Below are 14,341 nucleotides of genomic sequence, written 5' to 3'. Positions count from 1 at the left end.
CTCACCCTCACCCTCACCCTCACCCTCACCTTGACCCTAAACCCATTACCCGAACCAATTTCCATTACCATTACCCGAACCCATTTCCATTATCATTACCCGAACGCATTTCCATTTCCATTACCCGAACCCATTTCCATTTCCATTACCATTACCATTACCAATACCATTACCATTACCATTACCATTACCATTACCATTACCATTACCATTACCCGAACCAATTTCCATTACCATTACCATTACCATTACCATTACCATTACCCGAACCAATTTCCATTACCATTACCATTACCATTACCATTACCATTACCATTACCATTATCATTACCATTATCATTATCATTATCATTATCATTATCATTATCATTATTTATTTTTAGCCTAAATTCAACAAAACAGCTTAACTTATCACTTGTGATTTATTTACAACTACTTTACTAAGTTTTTATAAAAACTGCTGGACTAACACGTGATAAGTCCACAACTTGACGAACCTGCTCGACTAGCACTATTTTTCTACACATTTGCAAACAGAATTTGAATCATTAAACAAATAATGACGAAACACATCAAACGCTTAAAAGTATTGAGTCTGTTTAATTAGTTTAGAACTTTATGTACATAAATGTGTATACAGTGTAAAGTTAATTTAAACTTGTTAGTTGATGTCACTTTAATGTCGAAAAAGAAGATCCAAAAATTGTTACTTAGTGCAAAAGAGGATTACAACACATTCAGAAGACAAAATTACAGATAACAAGACTCGACAACCAAAGTATTTCATGACAGTTAATCGATAACAAAATTATTTATTATGATAGTTTTAATTGTTTGATTATTATTATTTAACTCCATAAAGAAAGTATTTCATAGTTAAATGACAACACAAGTATTTCATTTGATAGTTGATTGTTTGTCAAACTATAGATTATTGAACTCAATAACGAAAGTATTGAGAGTTAATCGATAACAAAAGCATTTCATTTGATAGTTGATTACTTGTCAAACTATAGATTATTGAACTCATTAACGAAAGTATTTCAGGACAGTAAATTGATAACGAAAGATTTCATTTGATAGTTGATTGTGTAACGAAAGTATTGACAGATAGTCGATAACAAAAATATTTCACGACAGTTCACTTCAGTTCGACAACGGAAGTCTTTAAAGACAATTGAATGATTATAATAAATGAAATTAATTTGGTTTGCCGCCACACCATGTTTGTATCTAATTGCCAGGTGTAGAGTTGTTCTTTAGAGAACTGTCGTTCTTTATTCTACTACCACAGCGGAGCAGGTTTATCGGAGGTTCGGGAGACTTCTCAGTTCTGAAAAGAACTGTCCTCAAATCCTATATAATAATGAAGTTGTTTTTTGTTGCACAATAATTTCGACTTAGTTGATTAAAGCTAGAAGTATCGTCTTGTAGTTTCCGGAGCAGTCATCCCGAATCATGTTGCCCAAAGTCTTACCAAACTTATTCTTAAATGCCTCCTTGACTTCAAGCATGTCGGTCTGAACATAACAGAAAATTAGATGAACGATTATCATTAAAACACTCAAATGAAAATGTCAATTAAAGGACAATTATTTTGTAATAAGTGTAACACAAATAGAATCACAATAAACAACTGCAAATAACTGCACTAAGAGCAGGGCTGGCGGCGAGAGGCAAGTAAAAGTGTTGTCAATTGCACCTAATTAATGTGAAGTGGGGAGGGCTTTAAGAGCATGCAGGTGTTGAACAGGACTGTTGTTAAGTCGATTAGACACAGAATCTTACATGGACAACATGTTGGGACTCCTTAAATTGTTATTTCTTGCTGCATGGGGCCAGTCTCGGTGCATGGTGGAGTTGAGGAGGCTGTTACCCAAACCGAGGGATAGTTTTTTTTTTGCCTATATACCATGGGAGAATTTCAAGAAGCCGACAAGCGTCCTTATACGATTGAGTGTAAACATGGTTATTAGGATGGCACGAAAGGCTTTTTCTGCGCCTTTTTCAAGGCAGTCTTTCTGACTGTTAGTTAGATCACAAACCAGGCTGTATAGATGCATACTCGGGGTTGGTCTCAATACTGTCAATACATTGTAATAAGGTCTGCAACATGGATGGTACAGCGTTTCAATTGTATACAATTTGTGGGTATAAAACCTTTATACATTGTCAATGGGAAACTGACTGGTATCGAATAGTACCTTAAGTGAAGAGAACAGATTGCGGTAAAGCAAATGGTCTAGTTTCCACTCGTAAGTTTATATTTCATTAAGTTACTAAATAAGAGAGAAGATGAGTCTGAGATGGGGTATCTAAAAATGACTGGATGGGAAATGATCTGAGAAGAATTTAAGAAATAAAAACATACCTCGCAATGACTTATAATAATCCTCTGCAGTGTTTCGTCATCAGTTCCTAATCCACTCAGACAACTATACAACTTAGTTGCAAAATAATCAGCTCTGTCTCTTGCAAAGGCGACTGCAAAGAGACAAGTCAGGGTATTCAGTTATGTTGAAAACAGCCGACCTATCAAAAGTAATAGTCTAAGTTATTCAAAGTAAATAAATGGTCTATTTGTTATTCAACGTAAATAGTCTAAGTTATTTAAAGTGAATAGTCTAAGTTATTCAATGTAAATAGTCTAAGTTATTTAACGTAAATAGTCTAAGTTATTCAACGTAAATAGTCTAAGTTATTCAAAGTAAATAGTCTAAGTTATTCAACGTAAATAGTCTAAGTTACTCAACGTAAATAGTCTAAGTTATTTAAAGTAAATAGTCTAAGTTATTCAACGTAAATCGTCTAAGTTATTCAACGTAAATAGTCTAAGTTATTCAAAGTAAATAGTCTAAGTGATTCAACGTAAATAGTCTAAGTTATTCAAAGTAAAGTGTCTAAGTTATTTAAAGTAAATAGTCTAAGTTATTCAACGTAAATCGTCTAAGTTATTCAACGTAAATAGTCTAAGTTATTCAAAGTAAATAGTCTAAGTTATTTAACGTAAATAGTCTAAGTTATTCAACGTAAATAGTCTAAGTTATTCAAAGTAAATAGTCTAAGTTATTCAACGTAAATAGTCTAAGTTATTCAACGTAAATAGTCTAAGTTATTTAAAGTAAATAGTCTAAGTTATTCAACGTAAATCGTCTAAGTTATTCAACGTAAATAGTCTAAGTTATTCAAAGTAAATAGTCTAAGTTATTTAACGTAAATAGTCTAAGTTATTCAACGTAAATAGTCTAAGTTATTCAAAGTAAATAGTCTAAGTTATTCAACGTAAATAGTCTAAGTTATTCAACGTAAATAGTCTAAGTTATTCAAAGTAAATAGTCTAAGTTATTTAAAGTAAATAGTCTAAGTTATATAAAGTAAATAGTCTAAATTATTTAAAGTAAATAGTCTAAGTTATTCAACGTAAATCGTCTAAGTTATTCAACGTAAATAGTCTAAGTTATTCAACGTAAATAGTCTAAGTTATTCAAAGTAAATAGTCTAAGTTATTTAAAGTAAATAGTCTAAGTTATTCAACGTAAATAGTCTAAGTTATTCAACGTAAATAGTCTAAGTTATTCAACGTAAATAGTCTAAGTTATTTAAAGTAAATAGTCTAAGTTATTCAACGTAAATAGTCTAAGTTATTCAAAGTAAATAGTCTAAGTTATTCAACGTAAATAGTCTAAGTTATTCAAAGTAAATAGTCTAAGTTATTCAACGTAAATAGTCTAAGTTATTCAAAGTAAATAGTCTAAGTTATTCCAAGTAAATAGTCTAAGTTATTCAAAGTAAATAGTCTTAGTTATTCAACGTAAATAGTCTTAGTTATTCAACGTAAATAGTCTAAGTTATTCAAAGTAAATAGTCTAAGTTATTTAAAGTAAATAGTCTAAGTTATTTAAAGTAAATAGTCTAAGTTATTTAAAGTAAATAGTCTAAGTTGTTCAAAGTAAATAGTCTTAAGTTATTCAACATAAATAGTCTAAGTTATTCAACATAAATAGTCTAAGTTATTCAAAGTAAATATTCTAAGTTATTCAACGTAAATAGTCTAAGTTATTCAAAGTAAATAGTCTAAGTTATTCAACGTAAATAGTCTAAGTTATTCAACGTAAATAGTCTAAGTTATTTAAAGTAAATAGTCTAAGTTATTCAACGTAAATAGTCTAAGTTATTCAACGTAAATAGTCTAAGTTATTCAAAGTAAATAGTCTAAGTTATTTAAAGTAAATAGTCTAAGTTATTCAAAGTAAATAGTCTTAAGTTATTCAACATAAATAGTCTAAGTTATTCAACATAAATAGTCTAAGTTATTCAACGTAAATAGTCTAAGTTATTCAAAGTAAATAGTCTAAGTTATTCAAAGTAAATAGTCTAAGTTATTCAACGTAAATAGTCTAAGTTATTCAACGTAAATAGTCTTAGTTATTCAAAGCAAATAGTCTAAGTTATTCAACGTAAATAGTCTAAGTTATTCAAAGTAAATAGTCTAAGTTATTTAAAGTAAATAGTCTAAGTTATTCAACGTAAATAGTCTAAGTTATTCAACGTAAATAGTCTAAGTTATTCAAAGTAAATAGTCTAAGTTATTTAACTTAAATAGTCTAAGTTATTCAACGTAAATAGTCTAAGTTATTCAACGTAAATAGTCTAAGTTATTCAAAGTAAATAGTCTAAGTTATTTAACGTAAATAGTCTAAGTTATTCAAAGTAAATAGTATAAGTTATTCAACGTAAATAGTCTAAGTTATTCAACGAAAATAGTCTAAGTTATTCAAAGTAAATAGTCTAAGTTATTCAAAGTAAATAGTCTAAGTTATTCAACGTAAATAGTCTAAGTTATTCAAAGTAAATAGTCTAAGTTATTTAAAGTAAATAGTCTAAGTTATTCAAAGTAAATAGTCTAAGTTATTCAACGTAAATAGTCTAAGTTATTCAAAGTAAATAGTCTAAGTTATTTAAAGTAAATAGTCTAAGTTATTCAAAGTAAATAGTCTAAGTTATTTAAAGTAAATAGTCTAAGTTATTCAACGTAAATAGTCTAAGTTATTCAAAGTTAATAGTCTAAGTTATTTAAAGTAAATAGTCTAAGTTATTCAAAGTAAATAGTCTAAGTTATTCAAAGTAAATAGTCTAAGTTATTCAAAGTAAATAGTCTTAAGTTATTTAAAGTAAATAGTCTAAGTTATTCAAAGTAAATAGTCTAAGTTATTCAAAGTAAATAGTCTAAGTTATTCAAAGTAAATAGTCTTAAGTTATTCAACATAAATAGTCTAAGTTATTCAACATAAATAGTCTAAGTTATTCAAAGTAAGATTATTCTAAGTTATTCAAAGTAAATAGTCTAAGTTATTCAAAGTAAATATTCTAAGTTATTCAAAGTAAATAGTCTAAGTTATTCAAAGTAAATATTCTAAGTTATTCAAAGTAAATAGTCTAAGTTATTTAAAGTAAATAGTCTAAGTTATTCAACGTAAATAGTCTAAGTTATTCAACGTAAATAGTCTACGTTATTCAACGTAAATAGTCTAAGTTATTCAACGTAAATAGTCTAAGTTATTCAAAGTAAATAGTCTAAGTTATTTAAAGTAAATAGTCTAAGTTATTCAACGTAAATAGTCTAAGTTATTCAACGTAAATAGTCTAAGTTATTCAACGTAAATAGTCTAAGTTATTCAAAGTAAATAGTCTAAGTTATTTAACGTAAATAGTCTAAGTTATTCAACGAAAATAGTCTAAGTTATTCAAAGTAAATAGTCTAAGTTATTCAAAGTAAATAGTCTAAGTTATTCAAAGTAAGTAGTCTAAGTTATTTAAAGTAAATAGTATAAGTTATTCAACGTAAATAGTCTAAGTTATTCAACGAAAATAGTCTAAGTTATTCAAAGTAAATAGTCTAAGTTATTCAAAGTAAATAGTCTAAGTTATTCAAAGTAAATAGTCTAAGTTATTCAACGTAAATAGTCTAAGTTATTCAAAGTAAATAGTCTAAGTTATTCAACGTAAATAGTCTAAGTTATTCAAAGTAAATAGTCTAAGTTATTCAACGTAAATAGTCTAAGTTATTCAAATTAAATAGTCTAAGTTATTTAAAGTAAATAGTCTAAGTTATTCAAAGTAAATAGTCTAAGTTATTCAACGTAAATAGTCTTAAGTTATTCAACATAAATAGTCTAAGTTATTCAACATAAATAGTCTAAGTTATTCAAAGTAAATATTCTAAGTTATTCAACGTAAATAGTCTAAGTTATTCAAAGTAAATAGTCTAAGTTATTCAAAGTAAATAGTCTTAAGTTATTCAAAGTAAATAGTCTTAAGTTATTCAACATAAATAGTCTAAGTTATTCAACATAAATAGTCTAAGTTATTCAAAGTAAATATTCTAAGTTATTCAAAGTAAATAGTCTAAGTTATTCAAAGTAAATATTCTAAGTTATTCAAAGTAAATAGTCTAAGTTATTCAAAGTAAATAGTCTAAGTTATTCAAAGTAAATAGTCTTAGTTATTCAAAGTAAATAGTCTTAGTTATTCAAAGTAAATAATTTAGCTTATTCAAGAAAATAAGAAACAATTATCATATTTCAGTTTGTTTCATGATGTGCATAGTTGTTAAACCAAGTAATTATACCAAAAGAGTTTTGTTCAGCGTGGACTTGGGTTCTGGAATGGTCTGAGTAACTCAATTAAAAAGTCAATTACACTACCTGTCTTTACAAGAAATTTGAAAAAGCAACTACTTGATGGATATTCATAGATTATGACTGTTTCTGCATTGCCTAGGTTATATTATCTTTCAACACACCTTACATTAGCCGTTGTTGTGTTTGTCTGTCAAGTCTATTGTCTGTACAATATGTGCTGGTGCCGTTATTTTTGTGTTCGTCTGTCCATAGGTTAAGGAACAAAAGCCACGGCTTCACCTGAACCTAATTGTTGTCTTACCGCTTATTACATATACAATTGTTATTAATCTATTATTTATATTGCGTATACATTGTAATAGCCTACTTTATCATAAACATGTTATTGTGTAAGTGAATGTAATGTTAATCTATGTATTGTAAGATGAATGGACAACGATGAAATAAATGTTAAGAAATAAAAAATAAAAATAAAAAAACCAAGAGGAGGTGTACAACTGTCGCGAATTTTGCATGCAAACATTTTTTTGTTTTTTTGCAACCTCACCTAGCTTCTTGAGTCCAAAAAGGATATCACCAGAGAATTCACTTTCTAAAGCTTCTTCAATTGTTTTACCATAAAGCTGAAAACAAAAACAAAAAGAAACAAATGTTTGTCATTATCCCAAAACAGTGTTCGATGTATTTTATCACAAACTGATTTCATTATCCCAAAACAGTGTTCGATGTATTTTATCACAAACTGATTTCATTATCCCAAAACAGTGTTCGATGTATTTTATCACAAACTGATTTTTAGAAATAATCATGAAACTCGTCTTGATAAAGAACGTTGGATTTTGGTTTTAAAAACATTATATTCCAGCAAAGAACATAGCTTTAAAGCCATTATACACTTTCGGTAAACAGTATTGTTCAAGCCCCACACTTCGTGTATCACAACTTATAAATAAAATAACAAACCTGTGAAAATTTAGGCTCAATCGGTCATCGGAGTCGTGAGAAAAATAACGGGAAAACCAACTCTTGTTTCCGCTTGTTTCGCCGTGTCATGACATGTGTTTAAAAATAAATCCGTAATTCTCGCTATCGAGAAGAGAATTGATATTGTTTTAATATTTTCTCAAAAAGTAAAGCATTTCATGGAACAATATTTCAAGAGAAGTCTTTCACCATTACCTTCTGTAAACCCTGTAAATTATTTGTAAATAATTATGTTTTTTTTTTTTCTGTACCGAAAGTGTATAATGGCCTTAAATGGTAGGTCTATACCTTTTTATATGCGTCACAGAGAGCTCCTAACTGATCCCAACTTCTGGAAGTGAATACATCTATAAATAGATCGTCCCAAGTTCCAATCCTGTCTTCCCCTTCCTTTAAATCAAACAAATCAAATTGCTATCAAAACAAAATCACTAAGAAAGTAAAAAAAAACATAAACCGGTTGCAGTGGTTAGGTGTGTCTTGGGGTAGGGAACTTATGAAAATCTGTTTGAAAAAAGTACCGAGACTTCGTCGTATCAAACTGCAGTATTGGAAGAAATAATTTAATTTCAATTTTACCTGATACAGCATCTTAGCGTCTGCCTCAGCAAATGACGTCACTAATACATGTGGCTCATCTCTCTTACCCTGAAATAAATGGATCAGATTCGAATTCACTATTTTCATATTCAGCGGTTGAACTACATGCAGTTCGTTTTTGGGTAAAAGCGTATATCGCTTTATTTATTCTGTTTGCTTATCAATGCTGAAATTTGGTGATAGCATTGTTTGGCTGGTATTGTTTGTTACGAGCATTGTTTGCATACATTTTCTCAATGAAGCCAACAAACATATTTCCAAATTTGATGATACATAATGGGGTCTGTTTGAAGTTCAATATTAAATTCGCTAGGGTTTTATAATAAATACCTGCATTAGTTTGAGGCATAATTTCTCGAAGTTTCCGCTTGTATCTCCCTTGATATCGTCAGATAAATGTCTCTGAAATCCTACAATACAAAGAATACCAACGTGTTATTGTAGATTGATTACAATATTCTTCGTTTATGACCAAGAAAAACATTACAATGCCGTAGCCAGTTTCTGGATTAGTTTGATCACTTATCATGAACTTTTAACAATGCTTATTTGAAAAAGTTGCGATTTGTTTTAATCTATGAACCTTTAACATTTAAATACAAATTAAATTTCTCTTTTTTAAAAGTTCATTATGACTGTTCAATATTGTTTTAAATAAACACACGAGAAAATAATCATGTTTTTAACCAAGAATTTTGGCCAAGGGATCGAACAGATACCTTTAAGATCGCTACACAAGTTAATGGTAGGCTTAAGCTTTTCAACGCGTTAAAGCTTGTTTAAAACGTTTAACCTAATACTTTTACGTGTTTAACAAAAACTTTGACGCATTCAAAATCTTTCAAAAAAATGTTATAATAGTTATTACAAGACTTGCACTTTTAAATAGGTGTACTTACTGTTAAGATATTCACGTTGAATCGACTCGATCTGTTCCTTATTTCTGAAACTCAAAACTTCAATGAGACCATCGTCATCGGTACCAAGTCCCTATCATTCAATCATTATCCTCCATTAACAATACCAGTAATATTATGCAATGTAACATCTACATAAATATGCAAAGTGTTAATGGTTGCAGAACAATAAAGCATGAAATATGCAATAATGATAATAAACTGGCAGGCCGCATTGTGGGAAACATTGCCGGTAAAAATCGACAAATCCCAGAAGAAACGGAGTCTATAATGCATTCAACTAATTCTAGTTTCCCTTGCACGAACAACGAAAAACAATCAACCGTTATGTAGCTAGTAATACGGTGTTCTCAAAAAAACAAAACATGTTTTTCAAGTGGTCACTTTTGTACAATTCCACCATTTCGGCAAAGTAACTCAAGTTTGTAAATATTCTATAATTCTTGAACAGTGAATTGGTTATTTGAATGTCTTCTCTTTTTTTTTTAACAAAGCAGTCAGTTTATGATACTTCTTGTTATACTCACATCAAGCGTTTCGTGAAGGAGCCACGCGTCATACTCAGCTGCATTTTCCATTAATTTCTCCACTACGTCACTATAATCACCACTTAGCTCAGACTTCAGTTCTTTCAAACAATTCTATTAATGAATTGTTAACGACAAAAGTTACAGGATTTAGTCATTCTTATGAAAGAAAAAAAATGTTTGTAATCTGAAAAGTATCTATCATTAAAGTTCCTATACCAGATTCAATATAGAGAAAACTTCCTCTCTTTCTTTATTTACTTACTTTGTGTTTTTACTTCAAGGCGGAAAAAAACTTTCAAACGAACATCTGGGATTAAACTACAAACCTAAACAGTACTGGGATTAAACTACAAACTTAAACAATACTTGGATTAAACTACAAACCTAAACAATACTGGGATTAAACTACAAACCGAAACAGTACTGGGATTAAACTACAAACCGAAACAATACTAGGATTAAACTACAAACCTAAACAGTACTAGGATTAAACTACAAACCTAAACAGTACTGGGATTAAACTACAAACCGAAACAATACTGGGATTAAACTACAAACCTAAACAGTACTGGGATTAAACTACAAACCGAAACAATACTAGGATTAAACTACAAACCTAAACAGTACTGGGATTAAACTACAAACCGAAACAATACTAGGATTAAACTACAAACCTAAACAGTACTGGGATTAAACTACAAACCGAAACAGTACTGGGATTAAACTACAAACCTAAACAGTACTGGGATTAAACTACAAACCGAAACAATACTGGGATTAAACTACAAACCTAAACAGTACTGGGATTAAACTACAAACCGAAACAGTACTGGGATTAAACTACAAACCGAAACAATACTAGGATTAAACTACAAACCTAAACAGTACTGGGATTAAACTACAAACCGAAACAATACTAGGATTAAACTACAAACCTAAACAGTACTGGGATTAAACTACAAACCGAAACAATACTGGGATTAAACTACAAACCTAAACAGTACTGGGATTAAACTACAAACCGAAACAGTACTGGGATTAAACTACAAACCGAAACAATACTAGGATTAAACTACAAACCGAAACAGTACTGGGATTAAACTACAAACCAAAATAATACTGGGATTAAACTACAAACCTAAACAGTACTGGGATTAAACTACAAACCGAAACAGTACTGGGATTAAACTACAAACCGAAACAATACTAGGATTAAACTACAAACCGAAACAGTACTGGGATTAAACTACAAACCAAAATAATACTGGGATTAAACTACAAACCTAAACAGTACTGGGATTAAACTACAAACCGAAACAATACTAGGATTAAACTACAAACCTAAACAGTACTGGGATTAAACTACAAACCGAAACAATACTGGGATTAAACTACAAACCTAAACAGTACTGGGATTAAACTACAAACCGAAACAGTACTGGGATTAAACTACAAACCGAAACAATACTAGGATTAAACTACAAACCGAAACAGTACTGGGATTAAACTACAAACCAAAATAATACTGGGATTAAACTACAAACCTAAACAGTACTGGGATTAAACTACAAACCGAAACAGTACTGGGATTAAACTACAAACCGAAACAATACTAGGATTAAACTACAAACCGAAACAGTACTGGGATTAAACTACAAACCAAAATAATACTGGGATTAAACTACAAACCTAAACAATACTGGGATTAAACTACAAACCGAAACAATACTGGGATTAAACTACAAACCGAAACAATACTAGGATTAAACTACAAACCGAAACAGTACTGGGATTAAACTACAAACCGAAACAATACTGGGATTAAACTACAAACCAAAATAATAAATGGGGTGAAACTACAAACCTTGTTGTACTTCTGTTCGTACGCCTGCGCAATAAGTTCTCTCTGATTTCTGTCACATGATGTCAACACATCGATCAGTAGATTGTCTTTTGTTCCTATTTTTTTAAACCAGAATTAATGTTTTAGAAATGTATAATAAAGGATATACATTGTACAATGTTTCAATTCATAATGCTTAACATACGGATTGAACTTATAATATTCAATATCCAATCTGTATGTCTTCCTTTGGTCATCGGGGCTCAACTCCACCTAAAAGAATGGGATGTGCAAGTGTTCCCCTACATGATGTGTACCTCATTATACGAATTGATCTCAATAGTTTGTGTCATTAAATGTTACTTATGAATGGACATATTATTACCTGAGCCTTGCATGGCTATATTAAGATTCTCAGCTTCTTTCAAGGCGTCGAAGTTTGGTCTCGGACGAACTGTTCCATGATAAATTGCCTGTCATGACAAAACATGTTTAGAAGACAAAGGGTCAAGCGCTTCTATTGTCCCAGTGGACACATTTCAAAGGGAAAATCTTAATCAAACGGAATGTTACACAAAACCCGGTGTTTATATATTTAAAATGCAGGCACTTTTGTCATTCCTGGCAAACCTGGATTGTTGTTGTATTTCTGTTGTCCTCAGTCGTGTAGTACTTTGTCTTCTCTTTTACTGCCTGTCCTCTTTTTTTTATATCTTGATGTATCTCCCTTTTTACTGTTTTCCAATCCAGATGTATATCAAAATTATTTATATATTTTTAAGAGTTTTATCCTTTACGTATAAATTATTTGTATTTTTGTATTTTGATGTGAATTGACAAATAAATAATAATAATAATTTGATAATAATTTTTTTTTTTTCACACAGCCGCAATGCACACGCACTAATACATCACTACCACACAACGCAAGCACAATTCCCTTCCATTCTCAGTTTGGTTCTGTGGCCAGTTATGACAACTTACCGGTGCCCCTGGCGGTGCATACAACTGTTTAACTACTTGAGTTCTTCCATTTCGTCCTATATCTGTGTCTGTATTCGTCACATTTCCAGTCCGCCCTTTTGCTGGTTTTCCGTTAGTCTCCACTGCAGTCGTTGTTGTTGTTGTTGATGAACCTGAACCCATGACACTTAAAAATCAAATCTCCTCCCTGTAGATTATAAAGTCATTACCAATTGATACGTTATAACTAACGCAATAAACAAATTTAGATGTTTCAGATAATATATCATGGTTTGGAGAAGATCATCACCGATCGTTCGGTTTTCAATTAAAAAAACATATGTCTAACTAGAAACAATTCAATCGAAGGTGTGAGTAGAAAATGTGCTTCCATTATAATTTTATTGTTAGCTAAGATTTGATGATTTTATTGTGCGTGTTTCTTTTTTCTTTTGTTTGTGTTTGGGATTCGCAGTAAAACTCATCCGCAAAAAAAGTTGATTAGCACAAAGAGTCAGATCAGTAATTAAGATTAAAGATAAAAATACTTACTTATAAAAACTGGTTATATAAAAGTATCAATGTCAAACTCAGAGGACTAACCATAGAGTAGCCTACCTGTAGTGATGACCCAAGCAGGCTAACAGCTCCGCATGTCACTAAACGAACTGAAGCTGAAATGTTGTTTTCCAGTGAATTCTGAGATTGGCAAATAATTATGCTAAGTTCCGTTTCATCGGTCACACACAAAATCACTCACTTCAGATTGTCATAACATTAATTAGGCTGATGGTGTAGCAATGCCTTAACAAACGAGTGACAACTACATACGCATACAACTGGGCAGGTCGCATTTGGCTCTATCGACTGTTACAATGTCTTAAAAATTAACACAGCTGACCGAACTACCGAGTCTAGTGGGGAGACCGAGGACCAACTGTTACAATACATGAAGTAGTTAACGGCTGGCAATGGCAACTGTGGTTGAGTGAATATCAACCAACCCAACCTTGGTGTGTATTGTGTACTGATACTAAGCAACCAGTCCAATGCAAATTAGCTACCATGTGAACAGCGTCAACTTCAGTACATAGTAAATAAGCCAAAATAAACAAGAAGCCACTACTGCAAACTGTGAAAGGGGATAGAGTGGAAAGAGATTAACTATGATGGGGGAGGGGGTGGGTATTTTATAGCCAACAAAACACATTCAATGATCTCGAAAAAAAACAATATGTTTTTTAAGGTTGACTAAACACTGTGACCTTGTACATGACAACAACTACTGGAAAAGAAAAACGCGTTATGTTGATGCTTAATAATCGTTTACTTTTTATATGCGCAAGTTTCATAACAAATACTATGTTCAGATGCGCAATACAATAATTAAACAAATACAGATACTTACAGTTTTTTTTATATTTAAAAATGAAGTAGGCCGTAAAATACAAGAACAATAGTTAAAAACTATCAACAAAAGTTACATCAGCCAGCCCTAAGGCCACACAAACTAATAATAAGCCTCATGCCTGAGTAATGATGTAAAAATTAATTCATGTTTCTTCTTTATAGACAAATAAAACATTTGAATACACTCGTGATAGATAGCTCGGTAGACTCCGAGCTTCGAGAGCCATGCAACAGAAGAAAAAAACACTGTTACATCGAGTGGGATTCGAATCATCAACTTATGCCTTCTAGAAATCGTCTTAAACAAACATTATGAAAGGAACTACTCAAACAATTTACTCTCGCTCTGAAGTCATGTAAGACTTGAACTTGAACATGTACATAAATGTTCGAAACTTAAGTTCAAGTCTTTGATGCAGTATATTCGGTGAAACAAAAGTTTGTTCAATCGTA

The 14,341-nt window shown here is 30.9% G+C and overlaps 1 protein-coding gene across 2 annotated transcripts; it reads right to left on the bottom strand.

The window, feature by feature from the left end:
• Positions 1–333: 333 nt before the first annotated feature.
• Positions 334–13,330, bottom strand: LOC117299069 (annexin A13-like). 2 transcript variants are annotated; one of them, XM_033782480.1, is made up of 12 exons: positions 13,097–13,330; positions 12,500–12,686; positions 11,901–11,988; positions 11,537–11,631; positions 9,670–9,783; positions 9,125–9,215; positions 8,556–8,635; positions 8,205–8,273; positions 7,914–8,015; positions 7,189–7,264; positions 2,372–2,484; positions 334–1,520 (listed from the first exon to the last, which is right to left on the bottom strand). In XM_033782480.1, the coding sequence occupies exons 2-12, from the start codon at positions 12,659–12,661 to the stop codon at positions 1,401–1,403; spliced, it is 1,110 nt and encodes a 369-aa protein (XP_033638371.1). In that variant the 5' UTR covers positions 12,662–12,686; positions 13,097–13,330; the 3' UTR covers positions 334–1,400. The 2 variants fall into 2 exon arrangements, with proteins under 2 accessions (XP_033638371.1, XP_033638372.1); XM_033782481.1 differs by lacking the exon at positions 7,914–8,015.
• Positions 13,331–14,341: the final 1,011 nt, after the last annotated feature.

Source organism: Asterias rubens, chromosome 14, assembly GCF_902459465.1.
Source record: "Asterias rubens chromosome 14, eAstRub1.3, whole genome shotgun sequence".
Taxonomy (NCBI): domain Eukaryota; kingdom Metazoa; phylum Echinodermata; class Asteroidea; order Forcipulatida; family Asteriidae; genus Asterias; species Asterias rubens.
This window is presented reverse-complemented; position numbering and strand designations above follow the sequence as displayed.

Bases quoted from the DNA above. Each gene is read 5' to 3' on its own strand.
- LOC117299069 (XM_033782480.1), bottom strand. From the start codon at position 12,661: ATGGGTTCAGGTTCATCAACAACAACAACAACGACTGCAGTGGAGACT. The intron at 11,989-12,499 runs GTAAGTTGTCAT...TTGTCATGACAG, and splicing joins ATGCACCGCCAGGGGCACCG to GCAATTTATCATGGAACAGT. The intron at 11,632-11,900 runs GTAATAATATGT...TTAAAAAAATAG, and splicing joins TATAGCCATGCAAGGCTCAG to GAACAAAAGACAATCTACTG.